At 38.8% G+C, this 19,251-nt stretch overlaps 4 protein-coding genes across 8 annotated transcripts in view; 3 read left to right on the top strand and 1 right to left on the bottom strand.

Annotated features, from left to right (window-relative positions):
- The window catches only part of pparg (peroxisome proliferator-activated receptor gamma), a 45,179-nt gene extending 41,344 nt beyond the window's left edge, over nt 1–3,835 (top strand). For both annotated transcript variants that reach the window (XM_072452647.1, XM_072452646.1), the window contains exon 9: nt 1,572–3,835. In XM_072452647.1, coding sequence (XP_072308748.1) covers nt 1,572–1,819 — 248 coding nt within the window. In that variant the 3' untranslated portion in view covers nt 1,820–3,835. The remainder of the gene's footprint in view (nt 1–1,571) is intronic.
- mrto4 (MRT4 homolog, ribosome maturation factor) overlaps nt 1–19,251 on the top strand; it is a 286,325-nt gene that overhangs the window by 219,728 nt on the left and 47,346 nt on the right. The gene's annotated exons all lie outside the window — the stretch shown is intronic.
- Nucleotides 8,162–12,093, top strand: terf2ip (telomeric repeat binding factor 2, interacting protein). Its single transcript, XM_072452661.1, has 7 exons — nt 8,162–8,248; nt 9,306–9,550; nt 9,987–10,129; nt 10,466–10,656; nt 10,927–11,055; nt 11,421–11,850; nt 11,943–12,093. Exons 2-7 carry the CDS (start codon nt 9,330–9,332, stop codon nt 12,086–12,088), a joined length of 1,260 nt encoding a protein of 419 aa, XP_072308762.1. The 5' UTR covers nt 8,162–8,248; nt 9,306–9,329; the 3' UTR covers nt 12,089–12,093.
- Nucleotides 15,066–19,251, bottom strand: part of iffo2b (intermediate filament family orphan 2b) — a 44,774-nt gene continuing 40,588 nt past the window's right edge. For all 4 annotated transcript variants that reach the window (XM_072452651.1, XM_072452652.1, XM_072452653.1 and 1 more), the window contains exon 8: nt 15,066–19,182. In XM_072452651.1, the coding sequence (XP_072308752.1) occupies nt 18,952–19,182 (231 nt within the window). In that variant the 3' untranslated portion in view covers nt 15,066–18,951. The remainder of the gene's footprint in view (nt 19,183–19,251) is intronic.

Here is a 19,251-nt window from a genome sequence, read left to right as displayed (position 1 = left end):
TTGCTGAAACCTGTACAATTCCTGTTTTCACATTTACTATGATACTATGACAGAGCAGATTTAAATAGCTTATCACACTCTTCAACACAGTCATCATAATTTAGTGTCGTTGTATTGATAAGCTCGACCTCTTTCTTGGCACGCGGCTTCCACTGAGTGCGTAATCAATCATAGGACGCAGAGGTTTGATGCACGCGATGACCAGCCTTGACTCAGCTATCAGGGTCAGCTGACACCAATAAACTATAATCTCTTCCGCAAATAGTCATCAAAGCCAAAGTGTGTATCCAGTCTGATAGATTACTTAACGCAATTCATATTGTATGGATTTATATGCTGTGTTTTTGAATAGAAATACATTAAAGAGCTGCTTTGACAGACATTTAGCTTAAAGTAGAGCCAAAGGTGGAGCCAAAAGTGGAGCCTTGACCCGGTGCAGGAAAGAAGTCGGACATTTAGGTGGATTATTAACATGATTGGTGAGATTAAGGCCCTAGCTCGAGATAAGTGAGCTTCTACAAATAACAACATTTACATTCAGGTTGCATCACAAGAAAGTTTAGACTCAATGTCAACCCACACGTGGTCACTCTCCACATTGATTGGTTTGTTTTCCTCAATACAATGACCATTATAGTACTATATATATGTACATTAATTATACTGCTGGGTTTCAGATGACTTCACAGCATTCAGTCGTCTTATAATATTTAATACTGATGAAAGCAGGTAAAAAGATTATTGTTAAACTACTTTAACAGGCTTTAACATGCATTGGATTTTGGATATTTCCTATGAAAATAGTATGATGTAATCAATGGGAAAGCTGGTTCTTGCCACCCATCTCTGAGTATGACATCAGCACTTTCAAGCGCCCTATTGCAGTACACTCTTTATTCAGGATCAATATTGAATTGTGTAAATCTCAAACCAAAAGAGCATAATATCGAGATTCATATATTTGGCAGATACTTTCACTCAGCTCAACCCACACTGATAAATGTATATTCTAAACATTTGCAGGTGCATTAAATGTTGGGAGAACACTCAACCAACTGACTTGATTTTTAGGTTGTATACATAACAAAGCCTCATGTATAGTTGGCTGGGATCCAGAATGCACACTTTCTTTACGAAGAGTGAGTCCGGTCACTTGCACTTCGAGTCAAACTCAAACAGTACTGTGCAATCATGTTTGTTTTTTTGCAAGACTCATGTGAAACCAATAAGTTCATGGTCATCTATATTTAGAACAAAATCAACTTATTTCACCTCAGAGTAACAGCATTTTGTTTTGTTTGTTTTGATATGAATGGACAATGTCTCTAATTGGCTCATCCACCTGTCAATCACACCCATTTGAACTCATGGAGATTAACACAGTGACCAGACAGATGCAGATCTGTGTAAAAATACACCGATATCATTCTGGGTTTTCGAGGCAAGATGTTTAGTTCTCTGTAGAGTACATTAGATTAATAAGAAACATCAGATTTCTTATTTGCAATTGTGTCGTGACTAATGTTGCAGTCAAATAGTCTTATATTTACAATAATATAATTCTCTTCCAGACCGGCCGGGCCTGTTGAACGTGAAGCCCATTGAACAGCTGCAGGAGACGGTGTTGCACTCTCTGGAGCTGCAGCTCAAAGTGAACCACCCCGAGTCCCTGCAGCTGTTCGCCAAACTGCTGCAGAAGATGACGGACCTACGGCAAATCGTCACTGACCACGTGCACCTCATCCAGCTCCTCAAGCAGACCGAGGTGGACATGTGTCTGCACCCACTGCTCCAGGAGATCATGAAGGACCTCTACTAGTGACTATAGCTGCGCTCACACTTGCCCACGCACTCATTAAAGGAGCACTGTGTAACTTTTCCTAGTGGAGGGGTCCGCATTTTCTTGTATTTATTCAATTACAGGTTTTTTATTGCTAAAAATATATCTTGAAAGCGAGGCGGAGTTTCCTCAGATCTGACCTCGGCCTGGAGGCTTGTCTTGATGCCGAAGTTTAATGCCACATTGTGGAACATTACAAACAGTACAGAAACCTCATCAGAAAAGTTACACAGTGTACCTTTAAATGTGGGTCTGAACTGGGACTAAACCCTGACCGTACACCTGAACTAGACCATGACTGAACCAGGACTCGAAAAGGACCAAACATCATCAGTCAACATCAGGGCTAAACCGGGCTCAAATCAGGGCTAAACCGGGGCCAAACCAGGGCTGAACCGGGGCCAGACCAGGGCTAAACCGGGGCTGAACCGGGGCTGAACCGGGGCCGAACCGGGGCTGAACCGGGGCTGAACCGGGGCTGAACCGGGGCCAAACCGGGGCTAAACCGGGGCTGAACCGGGGCTGAACTGGGGCCAAACCAGGGCTGAACCGGGGCCAAACCAGGGCTGAACCGGGGCTGAACCGGGCTCAAACCAGGGCTGAACCGGGGCCAAACCAGGGCTAAACCGGGGCTGAACCGGGGCCAAACCAGGGCTAAACCGGGGCTGAACCGGGCTCAAACCAGGGCTAAACCGGGGCTGAACCGGGGCCAAACCAGGGCTAAACCGGGGCTGAACCGGGCTCAAACCAGGGCTGAACCGGGGCCAAACCAGGGCTGAACCGGGGCTGAACCGGGCTCAAACCAGGGCTGAACCGGGGCCAAACCAGGGCTGACCCGGGGCAAAGTGTGAAAGCAGCTTTTAAAACATAAGTGCGATGGACATGCATTTCTAAAAATGAGACCAAATGGGAGGAGACCAGACTGACATTTTGACTGAAGTAAATTGAATAAAAGGTTTAAAGGAGTCAATAAATCAGTAGAATACCACAAGCACAGTGCCACAGTATTACATGAGTTTGATTCATACTCCTACACTGCCATTTTTTCTTGTGGTTACTTAAGGTATTGCAGCAAAATGTCATTCCAGGAAGGATTTTTATCCATTGACCACAGAATAATATAATTTACAGACTGTCACCAAAAAGACAAAAGTAATTTATTGTGAATATTATTATGATTCGAGCCCATTCCGATCGTATACTACTGTTGTATCTTTGAGCTAGACACTTCCTCAATATTTCCATTGTAGGCTGGGAGGGCATCTGCTGTAAAAAAAAAAAAAAAAAACTGCCAAATCACTATGCAAATGGTTGGTATTTTGTGATAAATAAAGTAACACCCTAATATGATTTTACTATTCTGATTATAATATATGAATCTGAAGAAAATATGTACAAAAATGAACACCTTAGTAGATGTGCTTAACAAATAACCATCAAACAATCTCTATTTTGTTCATGTTGTTCTATTTGCACTACATCAAAAAAGTGTTCTACTGGTTTTGGAGTCGAATAAAGAAAAGGGGCTTTATTGATTGGTTGTCCGAAAAGGTGAAAAATTACGACTTTGCTTTTACTGTGAATACTGGACACACACGTTGTCCAAGCAGCTTATGTCTACTGTATGTTGCGTTACAAGTGTCATAGAGAAACGTTATTCTAGACGTGCCTTTTTGAAAGCGGTGCACTGAATGGCAGCAGACAAAGGTGTTATCATAAGACTGTCTCATCATAGCGTATTTCTGAGTCACCTAAAACTGTGATAGGCACATTTCTGTAACACGTTTTAAGCCATATTGTGCCTTGTGAAGAATCCTATTATACACATACCGTACGTAGCAGGTATAATGTAATGTTTTGTATAGATGATCATAACGAAAGCATTTAAAGATGATAAAGTGTCTGCTGAATCTATTTTATGATGACAAAAAAGGGATTACTCAAATGCGTTTGTATGGATAACTTGTGTTGTAAATAAAATATTTTCTAACTTTTTGTCTTGTCCTTGTATTTGTGGAGCGTTGAAGGTAGAAAGTCACAATAGGCTAAATCACTAGATATATACATTCAAGTAGTAATACCAGTTGTGATGACAATACTATATGGACAATTAGAGTAAACCCCCGCCAAGGAAGTAACTTTTAAAAGAAATTGTACTTCTCAGACTGTGTACATTAGTTCTACTTGAGTAATATATTTGACTTGAATGAATGACTGTTTGATCACTTTTCCCACTGTGAGTAAAATTCAACAGCAAAAGCTTTAGGTTGACAATAAAAATGATGGATTATGGATATAAGGCATTATTTCTCACTTTTCTGTCCATCCTTTGAAAATACCAGATATTGTCCCTTTATTATTCTCTTGTTCTTTCTTCTCTCTCAGGGCACTATTCTATTATCAAAAACTAGTGGGTCAAATTCAGAAGACAAACTCACAAGTACATGATACAAAAATTAAATAAATTGGCTTGTGACTGTGACGCCGCTCAGTGTTTAACTTCAGACGCAGCTTGTTCCTGAAGTGGAGCTTGTCAGAGAACATTGAGCTGCCACTGCATGAACTTCTGAACTTCAGGTCATTGAGGATTGATCCAGTGGGAAATACTGGAGCAACTGTCTACCAACCCAGGCCCATAAAGTTCACCTGATCAACGACTATTAATACTACTACCACTACTAGTACAAATACCCCCATTACTTCTACAGCTACGACTACTACTACTACACTTAATAGTACTACTTCAAATGCTGCTGGATGTGTTTAACTCTGGACTATGTGTCTGTAAATGTTTGATGATGATGATGCTCAAATACTATATACTACAAGGTCTAACGCAACTACTACTCCTACTGCTACGACAGATACTTCTACTACTCCTACTACTATTCCAACTACTACTCATACTGCTACGACAGCTACTTCTACTACTCCTACTACTATTCCAACTACTAGTGCTACTACTATGACTCCTACTACTAGACTGCTATTTCTGCAACTGCAACAGCTTCTCCTACTACTACTACTTTTAACGCTACTACGGTACTCCAAATACCAGTGCTACTTCATCTCCAACTACTACAACAACTGCCACTACAACTGCTACCGCTGCCGCTTCTACTGCTACTACAACAACTACTACTGCTACTATAACTTCTATATATACTACTATACTATAACTTCTTCTTCTTCTTCTTCTTCTTCTTCTTCTTCTTCTTCTTCTTTTTCTTTTTCTTCTTTTTCTTTTTCTTCTTCTTCTTTTTCTTTTTCTTCTTCTTTTTCTTTTTCTTTTTCTTCTTCTTCTTTTTCTTCTTCTTCTTCTTCTTCTTCTTCTTCTTCTTCTTCTTCTTCTTCTTCTTCTTCTTCTTCTTCTTCTTCTTCTTCTTCTTCTTCTTTTTTTTTCTTCTTTTTCTTTTTTTTCTTCTTTTTCTTTTTCTTCTTTTTCTTTTTCTTTTTCTTTTTCTTTTTCTTTTTCTTTTTCTTTTTCTTTTTCTTTTTCTTTTTCTTCTTCTTTTTCTTTTTCTTTTTTTTTCTTCTTTTTCTTTTTCTTTTTCTTCTTCTTCTTCTTCTTCTTCTTCTTCTTCTTCTTTTTCTTTTTCTTTTTCTTTTTCTTTTTCTTTTTCTTTTTCTTTTTCTTTTTCTTTTTCTTTTTCTTCTTCTTCTTCTTCTTCTTCTTCTTTTTCTTTTTCTTTTTCTTTTTCTTTTTCTTTTTCTTCTTCTTCTTCTTCTTCTTCTTCTTCTTCTTCTTCTTCTTCTTCTTCTTCTTCTTCTTCTTCTTCTTCTTCTTCTTCTTCTTCTTATTATTATTCTTCTTCTTCTAACTGTCTGGACATATGATTTGTAATTTGAAGTTTATTTAAGATAGCTCTTTGGATGTGGCAAAAGAAAAAAAATGTACCGTCCTAGATTGTAGATAGTCTTGTCCCGTATACGGTATGTGAAGTAAAATATGAGGAAATATCTGTACTGTTGATTTTCTGCTTAAGATTGTTAGTTGTCTGGAGAGTAATTTGTATTTATTTTTTCTAGATAGACAAGTTTGTGTGGAGATTTCCAGTTATTCATTTGTAATAATCTGTTAAATCGACCTGTGTTTATTTTTCCACAATGACATTCCGATCTGGATGATGAGATGTGATGAGTAATGCGTCTGATTATGAAACACTTTGTTCAGAAGAACTAGTGACACCTCTAATTGCAATATAATACATGCAAATTGTTTTCAGTCACGTTATCTTATTCTATTTACAGCCTGTTAGCTTTGTGAAGGGAAAGTTTCCAAGTGACTCATCCTTTTCTAATTGTCACCTGACATCACATACCTGAAGATGATGAAATGGTTTCCATGTGGGTGACAAGCCTACTTTAAAAAAAAAAAATCTTGGGTTAGGGTTATAATGATGGATTTTAATGGTGCAACTGGGATTAACCTCAGATGATCAAAAAGTATGAAGAAGAAAGGTGGTTTTGGCAAATGAAAGCTAATCAGATACATGTGAGTGACACCAGAGTCCGGTTTAAAGACATTTAAACATGTATTTCATATTATTAGTATATATATTTATGCCTTTACTGTTTTTGATAAGACAACATTCAGATTTTTAGGTTTTAATGGGCAAATACTTACAATAGTTTTTCATTTTATGTACAGATATATTACATACTGTACCATAAATTATACCTTTTAAGAAACTCCAATACACATTTGAGGCAATTATCAAGACTTTTTTTTTTTTTTAAAGCATTTAGATCTGTTGTCACCTAATCATCAAAAATATCAATTCTGAGAACAATTTAAAGGCTTGGTGGTGTAACCCATTATTTAAAAGTACACGCTGTAACTTTCCTTCTTGGAGTTGTAATTGCGTTGACACACACATTCCTATTTTGCTTTTATTAATTGCAGGACGTTTTAAAGCAATATTGGCTCTACTTCAGAAATGTGACAGCTTCCTCTGCTGGACACACGTGTGAAGTTACAATAGTCCTCCGGGGCCCAAACTTCCAGCGGTTTCCACATTTTGATTGAGATAAACCAAGGAAATAAACAAGAGATATTTCACAGAGGCACTTTCAACACCCCAGGATACATTACAAACATTCCTCTAATTATTACAGATATAAACAAACACACAGCTGTTTTACTGTTTTCACACAGGCAAAACTTTAGAGGCCAGAAACAATAAAGCTGTCACAAGAGACTAGAAACATACTGAAGACAGGGGCCATATGGAAAAAACCCAATGATTATTTATTAAAGCATGTGTGGTCTTGTATCTGTGTTTTCAATGATTTGTTAAGACAATTCCAAAAGCTGCATGTATATATAAATAAATACAAATCTTTATGTGTTTTCTTTGCGAATAATATAATGCATGAATATGACTCTTTTTGTGCCAATAAGAGCAATAAAAATGAGTTTTTTTTTAAGAGCAGTACATATGACAATACAATGATGACACTCCTCTTTAATGAGTCACCTTGTCCTTTGTCGGATACTTGAGCAACTAACCTGCTTATGAATCATCAGTCACAAGTTTTCCTCCCACACAAAAACAAGCATGTTGATTGAGAAACGTTGTAATTTAATATTGTTTATAGTCTATTCGTTTCTAATAGAGAATAATACTCTTGGAAATTGGCAATCATACATTTTAATAGCATTGAAATTAAACTTCCAAATAGTCACTATAGGCTTGTACCATAGGGACTGGGCCATTTCCTCTATCTACCGCTTACATTTTTTAAATAATTGCCGCATCAGTTACAACACATAATCCTTATTAAATCTCTATTCGAAGTGAATAGCCAGTCGGCTCTACCTCCTGAGGAGACTCAGGGTTGAGTCTCACCCCCTGTAAGACACTCAGCTTCAGTGACAGACTGATCCACTACTCGCTGTGTGAAGGAGAGGTTTCACAGCTCTTTCCTTCTGCTGCTGTCAGACTCTACAACAAACACTGTTAGCCCTGAACATGTGTCATTCAGCTTCATAATCATGTGAAATACTGTCATACCCATGTGCAATACTGTGACATAATGTCAATCATCCTGGTGCAATATTTTCTGCCCAAATCAGAGTGTTATTATTATTATTATTATTATTATTATTATTATTAATAGTATTATTATTATTATTATTATTATTATTATTATTATAATTAATAGTATTATTATTATTATTATTATTATTATAAGAGTTTTTTTCCCCCTTTTTTCCTTTCAAAAAGTGTTTGAGTGCTCTCAGTTCTCACCGCTAAAGGAAAGTAGCGCTATTGAGCAGCACCGCCCCTGACGCAGCAGCTACGTCACCACAAAGAGGAAAAACACCAGAAGTAAGGTTTGTTTTGGTTTGACTCCGATCCGCGGCGCGAAAAGAGTTGCATCAAAAGAAAACAGGCTAATAAGGTTTCTGTCTTTACTTATTTTCATACTGTTCACGAAGAATGGCATTACAACACGAAACATTGCAGCTTTAGTTTAGTGTTAGGAGAAGGTGGTTCAGAATTACATCATATTTTGACTTGTTCTGACTTAACTTTACTTGAACACGACAGAACATGTTAGCCTTCAGTTTTCTCCTTATGAAAAAGCCCCAGACTGTTAACTTAAGGCGTTTGAGTCAGAAGATTAAAGAGGAAACGTTAGCGGAATCTAGTTCAAACTAGAATTGAGTTAAAAACCGTGCTTCATAGGTAATTAAGCTAATTTACTAGATTTTGGAGGGAATTGCTGCGTTTTCTGACCTTATCAAATCTTAGTTGTGCGTTTGAACAAAAGGGGGACTAAAATGAAACGGGGGACTCTTGTTTGTTGCCATGGATGTGTTATTGCTTTGACTATAATGTTGGAACCACATTGTAACATTAATATATGTCTAGCTTGCATTTATTCAATTATAAGGGCTCAAAAATACCCCTTAAAAGCAAGCAATCTTACTCTGAGCGGAGTCACCTTTCCACAGATCTGACTTGTGACTGTGTGGTAGAGCTACCTGCTGGTTGTCTCCCTGGAGTTAGATATGTTTAATTCTATATACTGTATAACCTTTCAGGCCAAGCATAAACATCTCCATTGAAACTAGCAGGTGGTGCATTTCTGTAAGAAAAAGTTTCATCGAGAGCCTTTGACTATACTCTGAGGCTGTAGCTAAGTCTACTTTACTCCAGTGGTTTTCATGGTGGGGGTGGCGAGATACTGAGATGGGCGTCGTGACTTGGAAGTTGTCATTTTAAGATAACAAAATAACCTGTAAAAAAAACCACACAATAAAACTAATTGAAATTATGGCCCAGTATGAAACATGTTGGTAGCCCTGCTTGACTGCAATAGGATTTCTTATAGTAAAATTTGACACAGGTGGGCTGAAATTGGGACTGTTCCCTTCTGTAGCTTGTCGTTTAATGTATAGCATCAAAAGAGTGGACAGTTTAGTACAAAGCAAATCTTTCTTCTTCTTCTGTAGGCTTTAAACAACACATGAAACACCATGTCATCCAAAAGTAAAGTGGACCCACAGTCCAAAAGCCTGTTTGTGAGCGAGCAGGGCGAGCCGCTGTGCTTCTACCTGCGCCCGGGCCCCGTCAAACAAGAGCTGCGGCCGCTCATCACAGCTGGAGGAGGTGTGCTGTGTAACGTCCAAAAAACGGGCATCATCCTGCTCAAAGATCCAGAGGAGAGGTCGTCTATTAGAGAAAGTACTGCTGACTGGTTGGTACTATTACAGTACTTTACACCTGAGTACATCACAACATTCTCGAATTAAGATGGGGTAGGCTGAATTTAATTTTAAAATGTATTTATTGTGATTTATTTTATAAATATAGTGAAATAATAAAACCATGAAGATGTACAATAATGATCTACGCAGGTTTAATATTTGAGGATAATCTTTATTATTTTGTTTGATTATAACCTGAAAAGGTCCACCAACTTCTTAAAACTGGCGCAATATTACATGCAAAACATGTAAACTGTATTAAAGTCTTAATACTAGCATAAGCACTTACTTTTGAGTCAAAATATCATATGCGTGTAATATAGATCAATGTAATATTTGGCCAATCGATTTGAGCAAAAATGGGGAGATATAGAAACAGAAGTGTCTGCTGCATGAACAGGAGTCATTTATTTGTTTTCTTTTCAGGTATGTGTCGACAAAGTACATTCAGGACTGTATTGAGAAGAAGGAAAAGCTGAATATAGAAGAGTACAGACTCAATCCAGGTTCTCCCAACTCTGCAAAAAGGAAAACAAAGAGCAAAGTCGGCTCTCCCGCCATTTCAGGAGGTATGGGTCATATTACATCCTTTTTTATTTTGTATTACAGTTGTAAATATGAATGGCACATCATTATGGATTAAGCAACAAACACATTACTTCCAAACAGCCTAAAGTCACATTGTATTAAGATTATTAAAATACAAATTAGCATTTTCCGAAGGAGAAATACAATTATTATTACTATTATCAATGGATACAAGTAAGCAGTTTTTCTTCAGTGTAAAGACCTCATTTCATCAAAGTTCCTGCTCGGTCTAGCTAGCATCTTATTAGCATTGCGCAGCAGATGTAGTTTTATGTCCTCGTGGCCTCATTTACATTACGCTGTCTTTGTGTGAACAGGAAGATCAGCCTTCACGCCGGAGGAAGACGATGCTATTCTGAGTTATGTGAGCAAACACGTGAGCGAGATCGGAGGTAACAAACTGTGGCAGGAGATGGGCAGACATCAAGTCACCAGCCACAGTTGGCAATCCATGAAATATCGCTACAGAGTCCAGCTGGCTCCCAGACTGTCCGAGTACAAGCAAAAGGTATGTTGACCTGGTTTTATCTATTTTTTATTTGAATTAGAATACATTTATTGCCATTGCCTAACCAAGTGTCAGATGTTCAGGGCAAAGTAGGCTACACAATACCACACATCATAAAATTATTAACAGTTCGATCAGATAGTTTCATTTTATTGCTGTGGGTGTGGTCTTGTTTTGGTTCATTAGGATATAAGTTTGAATTGTAAATAAAGGCATTTTAATTAGTTTATACTGAAGTTACAGTTACAGTTTGTGTGTTTTTGTTTTCAGAAAAACAAAACTCAAAATACAGATCAAACTGAATCCAGGAATCAAAATGACGAAAGTGTGTCACCTCAAAATATCTCAGTTGAGTCGGAGGATCTTGAGAACATTTCTGCAGAGATGGACCTCACACAGGTAATTGAAACTTGCAGTGGAATCTTCCAAGCAAGATATTTCTGATAAGTTTTGTGCAACACTTTAACCTCAACCAAAACATACAGTATATTAGCACATTTCTGATGGATTGTCATGATACTGTCTAAATCCTCTTCGGGTAATAAAGATATATTTACCATGATTGTCGCTCACCATCTTAAGAATGTCCTGTCTCGATGATTTCTGAAGCCAGTCTGCCCCAGGGCGGCTGTGGCGACAGACGTTTACCACCGACTATGGCATGAATGAATAACGGCATAGAAAGTGCTTTGAGTGTCTTGAAAGCCACATAAATCCAATTGTATAGCGCTATAGACCAAAAACTGTATTCATTATTTCTACAGGTTTCCAAAGAACAACACACAGATGTGCAGCCGGCCGAACGCCTCGACGATGATTTAATGGAATCTGAAATGGACGAGACCCAAGAACAGCAGCAGCCTGCACAAAAAGATGGACCAACAGACGCTTCAGCAAACCCCGCCCTGGACTCAAATGGTAGAACATCCCCAAATGTAGTGAACCGTCCAATAACAAGACAGCAAGTCGAGCTCGAAAATATCCCGTATGTTAAAAAGCTCAGGTCAGGAACACCTCCCGGAAGTCTGTTCAAGTGGCCCACATTTTTTAGCATATCCAAACCAGTTTCCAGCCCCAAAAGAGATCCAGCTGAGGCTCCACCAAAAAAGGTCCGGAGAAAGTCTGAGTCCAGTGTAGCCGAGCAAACCCAAGAGGAGAGAGAACAAACGGATCCACCGGAAACAACGCAACAAGGTGCAATATCAACATTCAACAAGGGAAATGTTCACCGTTAGATTGACTGGTTTAGCTTCATGTATTATTTACATTTTCTTTTCTTTTTTTAGATGAAGGAAATTGTCCAGCGCCACAACCTACGGAGAAGAAAGCAACGAAAAGGAAACTAGGCATTCTGGAGATGGCCACGAAAGAATTTGAAGACGACAGTGATGTATTATTTCTTTGGAAAATAGCACACCTAAGAATTTATTAGATTTTAGTATCATAGTAGAAAAAACTTCAGTTGTAGTCGTCTGGACTCAGTTAGAAAAAATAGACGTTTCGACTCTCATCCAAGAGTCATTGTCAATAAAAGAATTTAGATCGAGAACTCCAATATTAATACTGTTCTGTGGTAAGACCCGCCCATTGGGCGGAGCCTTCCTGAAGTAGAAGGAGTTGTTTGTTTCAACAGAAACTCCCCACTTGTATCTACCGAACCTATTCAGAATTTTAATGGGCTATTAGAATCCTCTTTGTCTTTGTGAGACCCTGGCTCAACCACCCTGAGTACCTGATTAGCATCTAAATGTCCTGGTCCTGGTCCTCTACCTTTCCAGGGGTTCAGTATTCCATTATAGATACCAGGAAGATTGAATCTTAGCCCTCCTTGTATTTCTTCTGTGCTGATAGAGCCTCTTGTGTAGAGGCTCTATCAGCACAGAAGAAATACTAGTTCAGGACCTCAGAGTGCCGTGCATCTCCACCTTGAAGCCTCTAATCACTCGTTTGAAGACGGTGAGGTGAAGGTTTTAAGCAGGGAGAAAAGATGGTTTGAAAGAGGAGTCAAGGAAGCTATTTTTGTTAAAAAAGAAAGACCTTCTTTAAACAGAAATGGAGGGCTAAGGTTTAATCTTCCTGGTATCTATAATGGAATACTGAACCCCTGGAAAGGTAGAGGACCAGGACCAGGACACTTAGATGCTAATCAGGTACTCAGGGTGGTTGAGCCAGGGTCTCACAAAGACAAAGAGGATTCTAATAGGCCATTAAAATTCTGAATAGGCTCGGTAGATACAAGGGGGGAGTTTCTGTTGAAACAAACAACTCTTTCTACTTCAGGAAGGCTCCGCCCAATGGGCGGGTCTTACCACAGAACAGTATTAATATCGGAGTTCTCGATCTAAATTCTTTTATTGACAATGACTCTTGGATGAGAGTCGAAACGTCTATTTTTTCTAACTGAGTCCAGATGACTACAACTGAAGCTTTTTCTACTATGGAACACGCCTGGACGAATGAGGGATTACGCCGACAGATTTTAGTATCGCAATAATAGTAACACAGCCATTCACATTTTAGTTTTGTTTTACTTTTGGATTTGTCACAAGGACCTCAGGAAAAGTAGAGAATAGTATCCAAATATCTAAAGAAGTTGTTATTTGGTCCAGTGTTTCACAAAAGGAAAATTCCAGAGAAAGATCATATTTTAGAGAAAATATGTTCTGAATAGTTAATGAACAGAAATATTGAAAAGGTAACTACAATTTTCAAACTATATTCAATGGCATTTCTGATTTTCCATTCATTACCGGTAATTATATCCTTATTTATTTACTACCAGTTTTACCAGGACCGTACATTTTCCACATTTCCACATGTCTTTTTTTGTAGTACAATCATTTCATTTTGATTTTATGTTTCCCTTTTTCTCAGTCCGACTCTGATCTGTATGAAACCCCCGGCCCGAGCACGTCCATGGAGGCAGTTTTAGGTTCAGATCCGTCTACCGCAACGCCAGAAAATCAAGAAAAAGAAGGCGGCGCCGCACGATCCGAACAAAATCCCCAACCAACCACAAGCAATGCTGCCACTGCTGCCACCACTGAGGATCCTGCAGTACCAGAGCCCACCACAAGGGGCAATCCTCCTTTAATCGAGCAGGCGCCGTCCAAGGCTCATCTGTTTATATTTGAAAGTGAATCCCAGGAGCCGGAGGACGAGCCGGAGGATGAGCCGCACTCTCCCGTCGGTCCCAGTACGTCGGCCGCCGTCCCAACAAACGGACACGAAGACGTCCCATCACTGACCCAGGATCAGCTGGAGGAGGACGTCCAGCTCCTCAAAGAATTCATGAAACAAACCAATCAGGTGAGAGCTAGACACACGGGGGCAGTGGCATTGGTTCAGCTACAGATACATAAATAATCAGTTACAGCTTTTGTCTTTGCTTGATTTTATAAAGAAGCTGATTTGCATCCATCTTTGTTTTAGATTTAGACACCCACATCATTACAATAGGTTTATTAACAAGATACTCTATATTTAGACAGTTTTCTGGAGTAGTTCTGGAATATATGTGCTTAGAATTGTTGCATATCAAGATTAAATCAACAATGTACATTTGAACCACGTCTAGCAGCATTATTATTTAATTGTTTTTAGAGAAAACTAGTACAAGGATCATTGCATTTCAGAGGCTGTTTACATAGGGATGTATATGCCTACTCAGAGTGCACACGTTTTATTTTTATAATTTATTTTTATGCTGCAAATGTTTGTAAATGTTCTAATACCGGTAATTCTTTTAGAAATAAAATGAATCAAATAATTGTACACATTGTTGTTGATAATATTTGGCCCCAAATTATAACTTAAATTATGAATCACACAAATGGTCAAAATAGATTTAACAGTTTCCTGAGCGTCGTGTTTCTCTCACCACTTTAAGGCCACATTTTTCCTGATTTTGAACGTTCCATTTCTCGTCTTCAGGACTTGGTCAGTGTCACCAAAGCCCTGTTGAAGGCCAGTGGAGACGTGGTTTTGGCCTACGAGATCCTTCAGAACCCGTCCTCGTTCTCTGGACCGGCCTGGACTCGGACCGACGACCGGCGCTTGAGCTGCACAGACTCTGAAGCACGACAGGATCTTCTGACCAAATATGGCGAAGAGGGTGTGGCCAAAAGACTCATGTTTCTGGAGATGGAAGGGTGAAGTAAACCAAGACGTGGCCTGGATTTCTCTTTGTTGAAATGAATAATGCCTATTAAGGATGAAATATTTTAACTGTAAATGTGTTTAGTTTTACAAAATTGTGTCTGGAAAAGAAAGTTTAAAATAAACTTGAAGTACTTTTTTTTACATTTGTTGTCATAATTTTGCTATCTGTAAAACATATAATCATGTACATCCTAACAGTTTTTTTTTTAGCTAATTCTAAAAAAAAATAATAAACAATTGGGAGACAGTTTATTTTATCCAATCTACCTTTTATTTATTTGACCCCTGTAACAATCCAGAACTGCCATAATCCCAGACCCACATGAATACATTACACTGTATCAAGAGATTAAACAAAAATACTCTCTTAAACATAAAATAATCCATACAAATGAATTATTCAAACAAAAATAATAAAGCAATATTAAAAGAAACGTTGATTGCAAATTAAAAATCCCAAAGCTACACTCAAACATTTGTATAAAACCCTTTAATAAGAAATATGGACATCCCCCAAATTTACTCAATTTACATCATTAAAGTCCACTTTAAGTTACAAGCAAAAGTGTTTCATTCAGAATGTTAGGGTTTAAAAAGAAAATCCCCACAGCGAGCAACGGTCAACGGAAATCACGTGTTCTGCCCTCGTGTTTACGTTGTACAGCTCTATCAAATCCACAGTCGTACAGTTACGACATTAATCAGGCATAACATTACGACCAGAGGCTGTTCTGATACGGTTTTAGAACATTTCTCTACAGTTCACGTGTTTGAAGCTGGAAAAATGAGCAAAGGTAAATGTACTTTTAAACATTTCACTCTTTCTTTCCTCTTGAATTAGTTTAATCATTCAATCAAAAATGCAGGGACAGTTCAAACAATCATTTAACAAAATAAAGATGTTATCAGATTTTTATACGGATTTGTCCCTCGTTTACAATGTGGTTGCTAGGTTGTCGAATTACCTCTAACAATGTCACATCATGTCCAACCAGGAAGTACAATTACAAACACCACCAAAAACTAGTTAAATCATAATATAGGCATAAGTACACGTTATTGTACCCATAAGGAAACATGTCCTCTCTATGTGAGTGAAAACTTGCCTGAGTGGTCGTGTAATCAAGAGGTGGTCCTAACGTTAAGCCTGAATTGTGTAATAAGCGATACAAAAACACTGAGAGCGTTAATAACACTATCGCAGGCCAGTTCAACCGCATACTTTGGCTTCGATTGGCTTTATGTGTGAAGAGAAGACCCAAACCTAAAGGAGCGCGACGTAACTTCTCCGGTGGAGGGTGCGTCACGTGCTCGTCTCCATGGAGATGGGAATGCTTTGCCTGTAATGTTCCCTTTTATGACGTTAGTTGCTTATTTTTCCAAGGTTTTTTTTCCCAGTACAAACACAATTGAATAAATGCAAAAGCAGGTAGCGAACTCTCCACCTGAAAAGTTACACAGTGCCGCTTTAAAAATAACTAAGTAAAGTAGCAATAACATGGCTCTTTGTCATTGATCAGGCTGGTTTTACATCAACAAAGATATGAGGGCCACTTGTAGACGGAAGAAACATGGATTAATCATAAGAAGAATGCATCTTCTCAAGTCACTTTCACGAGTTATAACCAAAACATACTCAAACTAACCGTCTATACTTTAATGACTGGGCACATAAAGTAGCCCAATGTTAAGACAGAGACAACACACAAAACAAAATCATTATATTTAGCCTAAAATGAGTGATTACAGAAGATGGGGTAAAAATATAACTTCTGTTTAGCAGCTGTTACAAAAGCGGGTTTAAAAAGATTAGAAAAAGCCCCTTGGATCCACACATGCTACAGTAAGGCCTGTCATTTACAATCTGCTATTTTACAATTCAGTGTGTAAGAAAAAGCACTTCAACCGTGACCTTGAAATAACACCTACCTTTTGTTTTTGATTGAAATTATAGTAAGTGCTATATCCATGCTTCAATCTTCAATCATTTAGGTCAGTAAAAAAGGGCCTTCGGTGTCTACAGCTCCCGTCTTACCATCTATGTACATTCTGACATTACATTGTGGTAATATCATGTATCGTTTGATCTAAATGGACATTACATATCCTTTGGTTGGAGTCAAAATGATTTAAAATAACATGATTTGGCTTTTGTCGTTAATATTAGCATTTCTGATTGGTTCATATTAAAGATGCACTTTCACTTTTCTGAGGGCGGGTCCGTCACCTGCTTGTCTCCATAGAGATGTTATTGCTTTGCCTGGAATGCTCCGCAATGTGGCATTAAAATGATTGACCACTCACAGAAAGACTGCATGTTTTTCGAGGTCATTTTAGACACGAAAAACACCAAAGATATAGTAGTATACATTTAATGCCATGCTGTGGGTCATTCTAGGCCAATCAATAATATCTCTGTACATCTCCATGGAGACAGGAAGGTGGCAGACTTTCTGCCAGAAAAATTGCGTAGTGCACCAAAATGAAATCAAATGTAGACATTTTATCCAGTGCCCTTTTGTTTTAGTAACAGTTTGTGACTTCCACTGTAAGGCAACAATGACATGCACCATCCGTTCTGAGGACACTAAATGCACAACAAACCTATAAAAACCTGCTTAAAAGGCAACTTAAAGGAAATAAGGAGGGGACAGGCCAGTCCAAAAATACGGCCGGCATTAAGTTGCATAGAACTTCAATAGTGCATCAAACAGCTGTGCTCTTTTTCTCTGATCTGGAATCCTTAAATCTGCTTTTTTATGCTCCGTCTATGCTATCGACTAATGCTGTGTAAACGATGGCATATCACAAAGAACTGAAATGGCGGTTATGTCATTGGCTTTTTTTTTTTGGTCAGTGTTAAAAACAGTGACACATATAGACAAAAGACAGCACGTTTGATTTACCTGAATGGCAAATATATGGCTGCTGTAGTAAAAAGCATACCTGCTTAGATTTACCTGGTTCATAGAAACCCTGTAACTGCACTAGATGTGACTATGGCTTATGAGAAAGTGATAAAAGGACCAGAATTATTGCAAAGCGGATGGCTTTAAAGTAGTAGCTTGAATTGGTAGTTTTCACCCAAACTGTTCAAAGATAGTATATGGCTCAGTGACAAACGTGACACATTTTTAAAGGAGACATATTAGGCTTTTCCAGGAACTGTAACATAAGACCATCATCATTTTACAGTTTGTTCATTGTACAGCTTAGTAATAGAAACAGGGCCATTAACTTCCTGTTCCAAACTGCAGAAATGATAAGCCCCGCCTCTTCAGAGTGACATCTGACCGTAACAAATGGCAGATTGTCATTTATATGTTACTATTTCACATTTTTTAACTCTATATGCGTTACTTAGTGTCCAAACTTTTTTCACCGAGCGCCACATTTTGAAACTTCTATGGAGCAGAGGGCCACAAACAACCCGACAATGTTGAATTTGAAAAGTGAATACTTAAAAATGTTGCATTTGGCATTGTTCGATGAGCATCCACACCTTTAATAATACTTGGGACATTGATAATAGGTTGCTATCACATAAAAATGCCTGAATTCTTCCAATTTTACAGTAAAAAGTACTACTATTTGTTGTTTGGACCAACTTAGCATGAAGCCGGAGGGCCAACAAATTTGGTCTGCGGGCCGCATTTGGCCCCCGGGCCGTAGTTTGGACATGCCTGACTTAGAGTCTTAACTTTTCAAATAATCACAACTAAGTACAGGGATGTGGGTCGGGGATAGGGGCTAGGTGAAAGCAGGAATTTTCTGAGCACTCGAGCCTCAGTTGCAGGACAATAAATACAACTTTGTGTAAAATGATGATGAGGAAACACTTTGTAACAAGGTTTGAAGCTCATTAAAGTTGAGTTTACAAAATAGGTCCCCTTTAAAAGAGCTAAATGTAGTTATTTGTAAAAGTCTGGCTAGGTTTGCAGATCCTTGAGTAAAAGAACACAGCTTGGAGTCCACAGTGTATGCACTTGAGAGAAGAAGACCCACAACCCTTTAAAAGCACCAGTTCTAGGTCTGTGAGCACGACCGGACCTTTAAGACCGAAGATGAGGTCCCAAAAGTCCACACAGGTCTGTCCCACGTGTACAAGACCGAACAGAACCCCCCGTGGCGCCCTCAGCTCACTGCTCCGGGCTCGGGGTCCTTGTCAGAGATCTCGTCCTGGATGTCGTCGTTGTTTCCTGAGTCGGAGCTGGCCACAGAGCTGAAGGAGGGCGAGGTGCGTCCCCCTTTGATCATCCGGCGACAGGTCTCCATCTGCACGTCCAGGCCGCGCTTCATGGAGCACATCTCCATGTACTCGTGCAGGTGGCGGTTCATGTCGCTCTTTGCCGTCGCCAGCTCCTCCTGAGGAACAAGAGACGACGCAGAAGGTTTAGTTTATCGGAAATCTCAAAAACATCAAGAAACGAATAT

This window comes from Eucyclogobius newberryi, unplaced genomic scaffold (genome assembly GCF_026437365.1).
Source record: "Eucyclogobius newberryi isolate DKJ021-1_F unplaced genomic scaffold, fEucNew1.0.hap1 SCAF_19, whole genome shotgun sequence".
Taxonomy (NCBI): Eukaryota; Metazoa; Chordata; class Actinopteri; order Gobiiformes; family Gobiidae; genus Eucyclogobius; species Eucyclogobius newberryi.
Note: the sequence above shows the minus strand (reverse complement) of the source record. Positions and strands in the feature narration are given on the sequence as shown.

Bases quoted from the DNA above. Each gene is read 5' to 3' on its own strand.
- terf2ip (XM_072452661.1), top strand. From the start codon at position 9,330: ATGTCATCCAAAAGTAAAGTGGACCCACAGTCCAAAAGCCTGTTTGTG. The intron at 10,657-10,926 runs GTATGTTGACCT...TTTTGTTTTCAG, and splicing joins TGTCCGAGTACAAGCAAAAG to AAAAACAAAACTCAAAATAC. The intron at 11,851-11,942 runs GTGCAATATCAA...TTCTTTTTTTAG, and splicing joins ACCGGAAACAACGCAACAAG to ATGAAGGAAATTGTCCAGCG.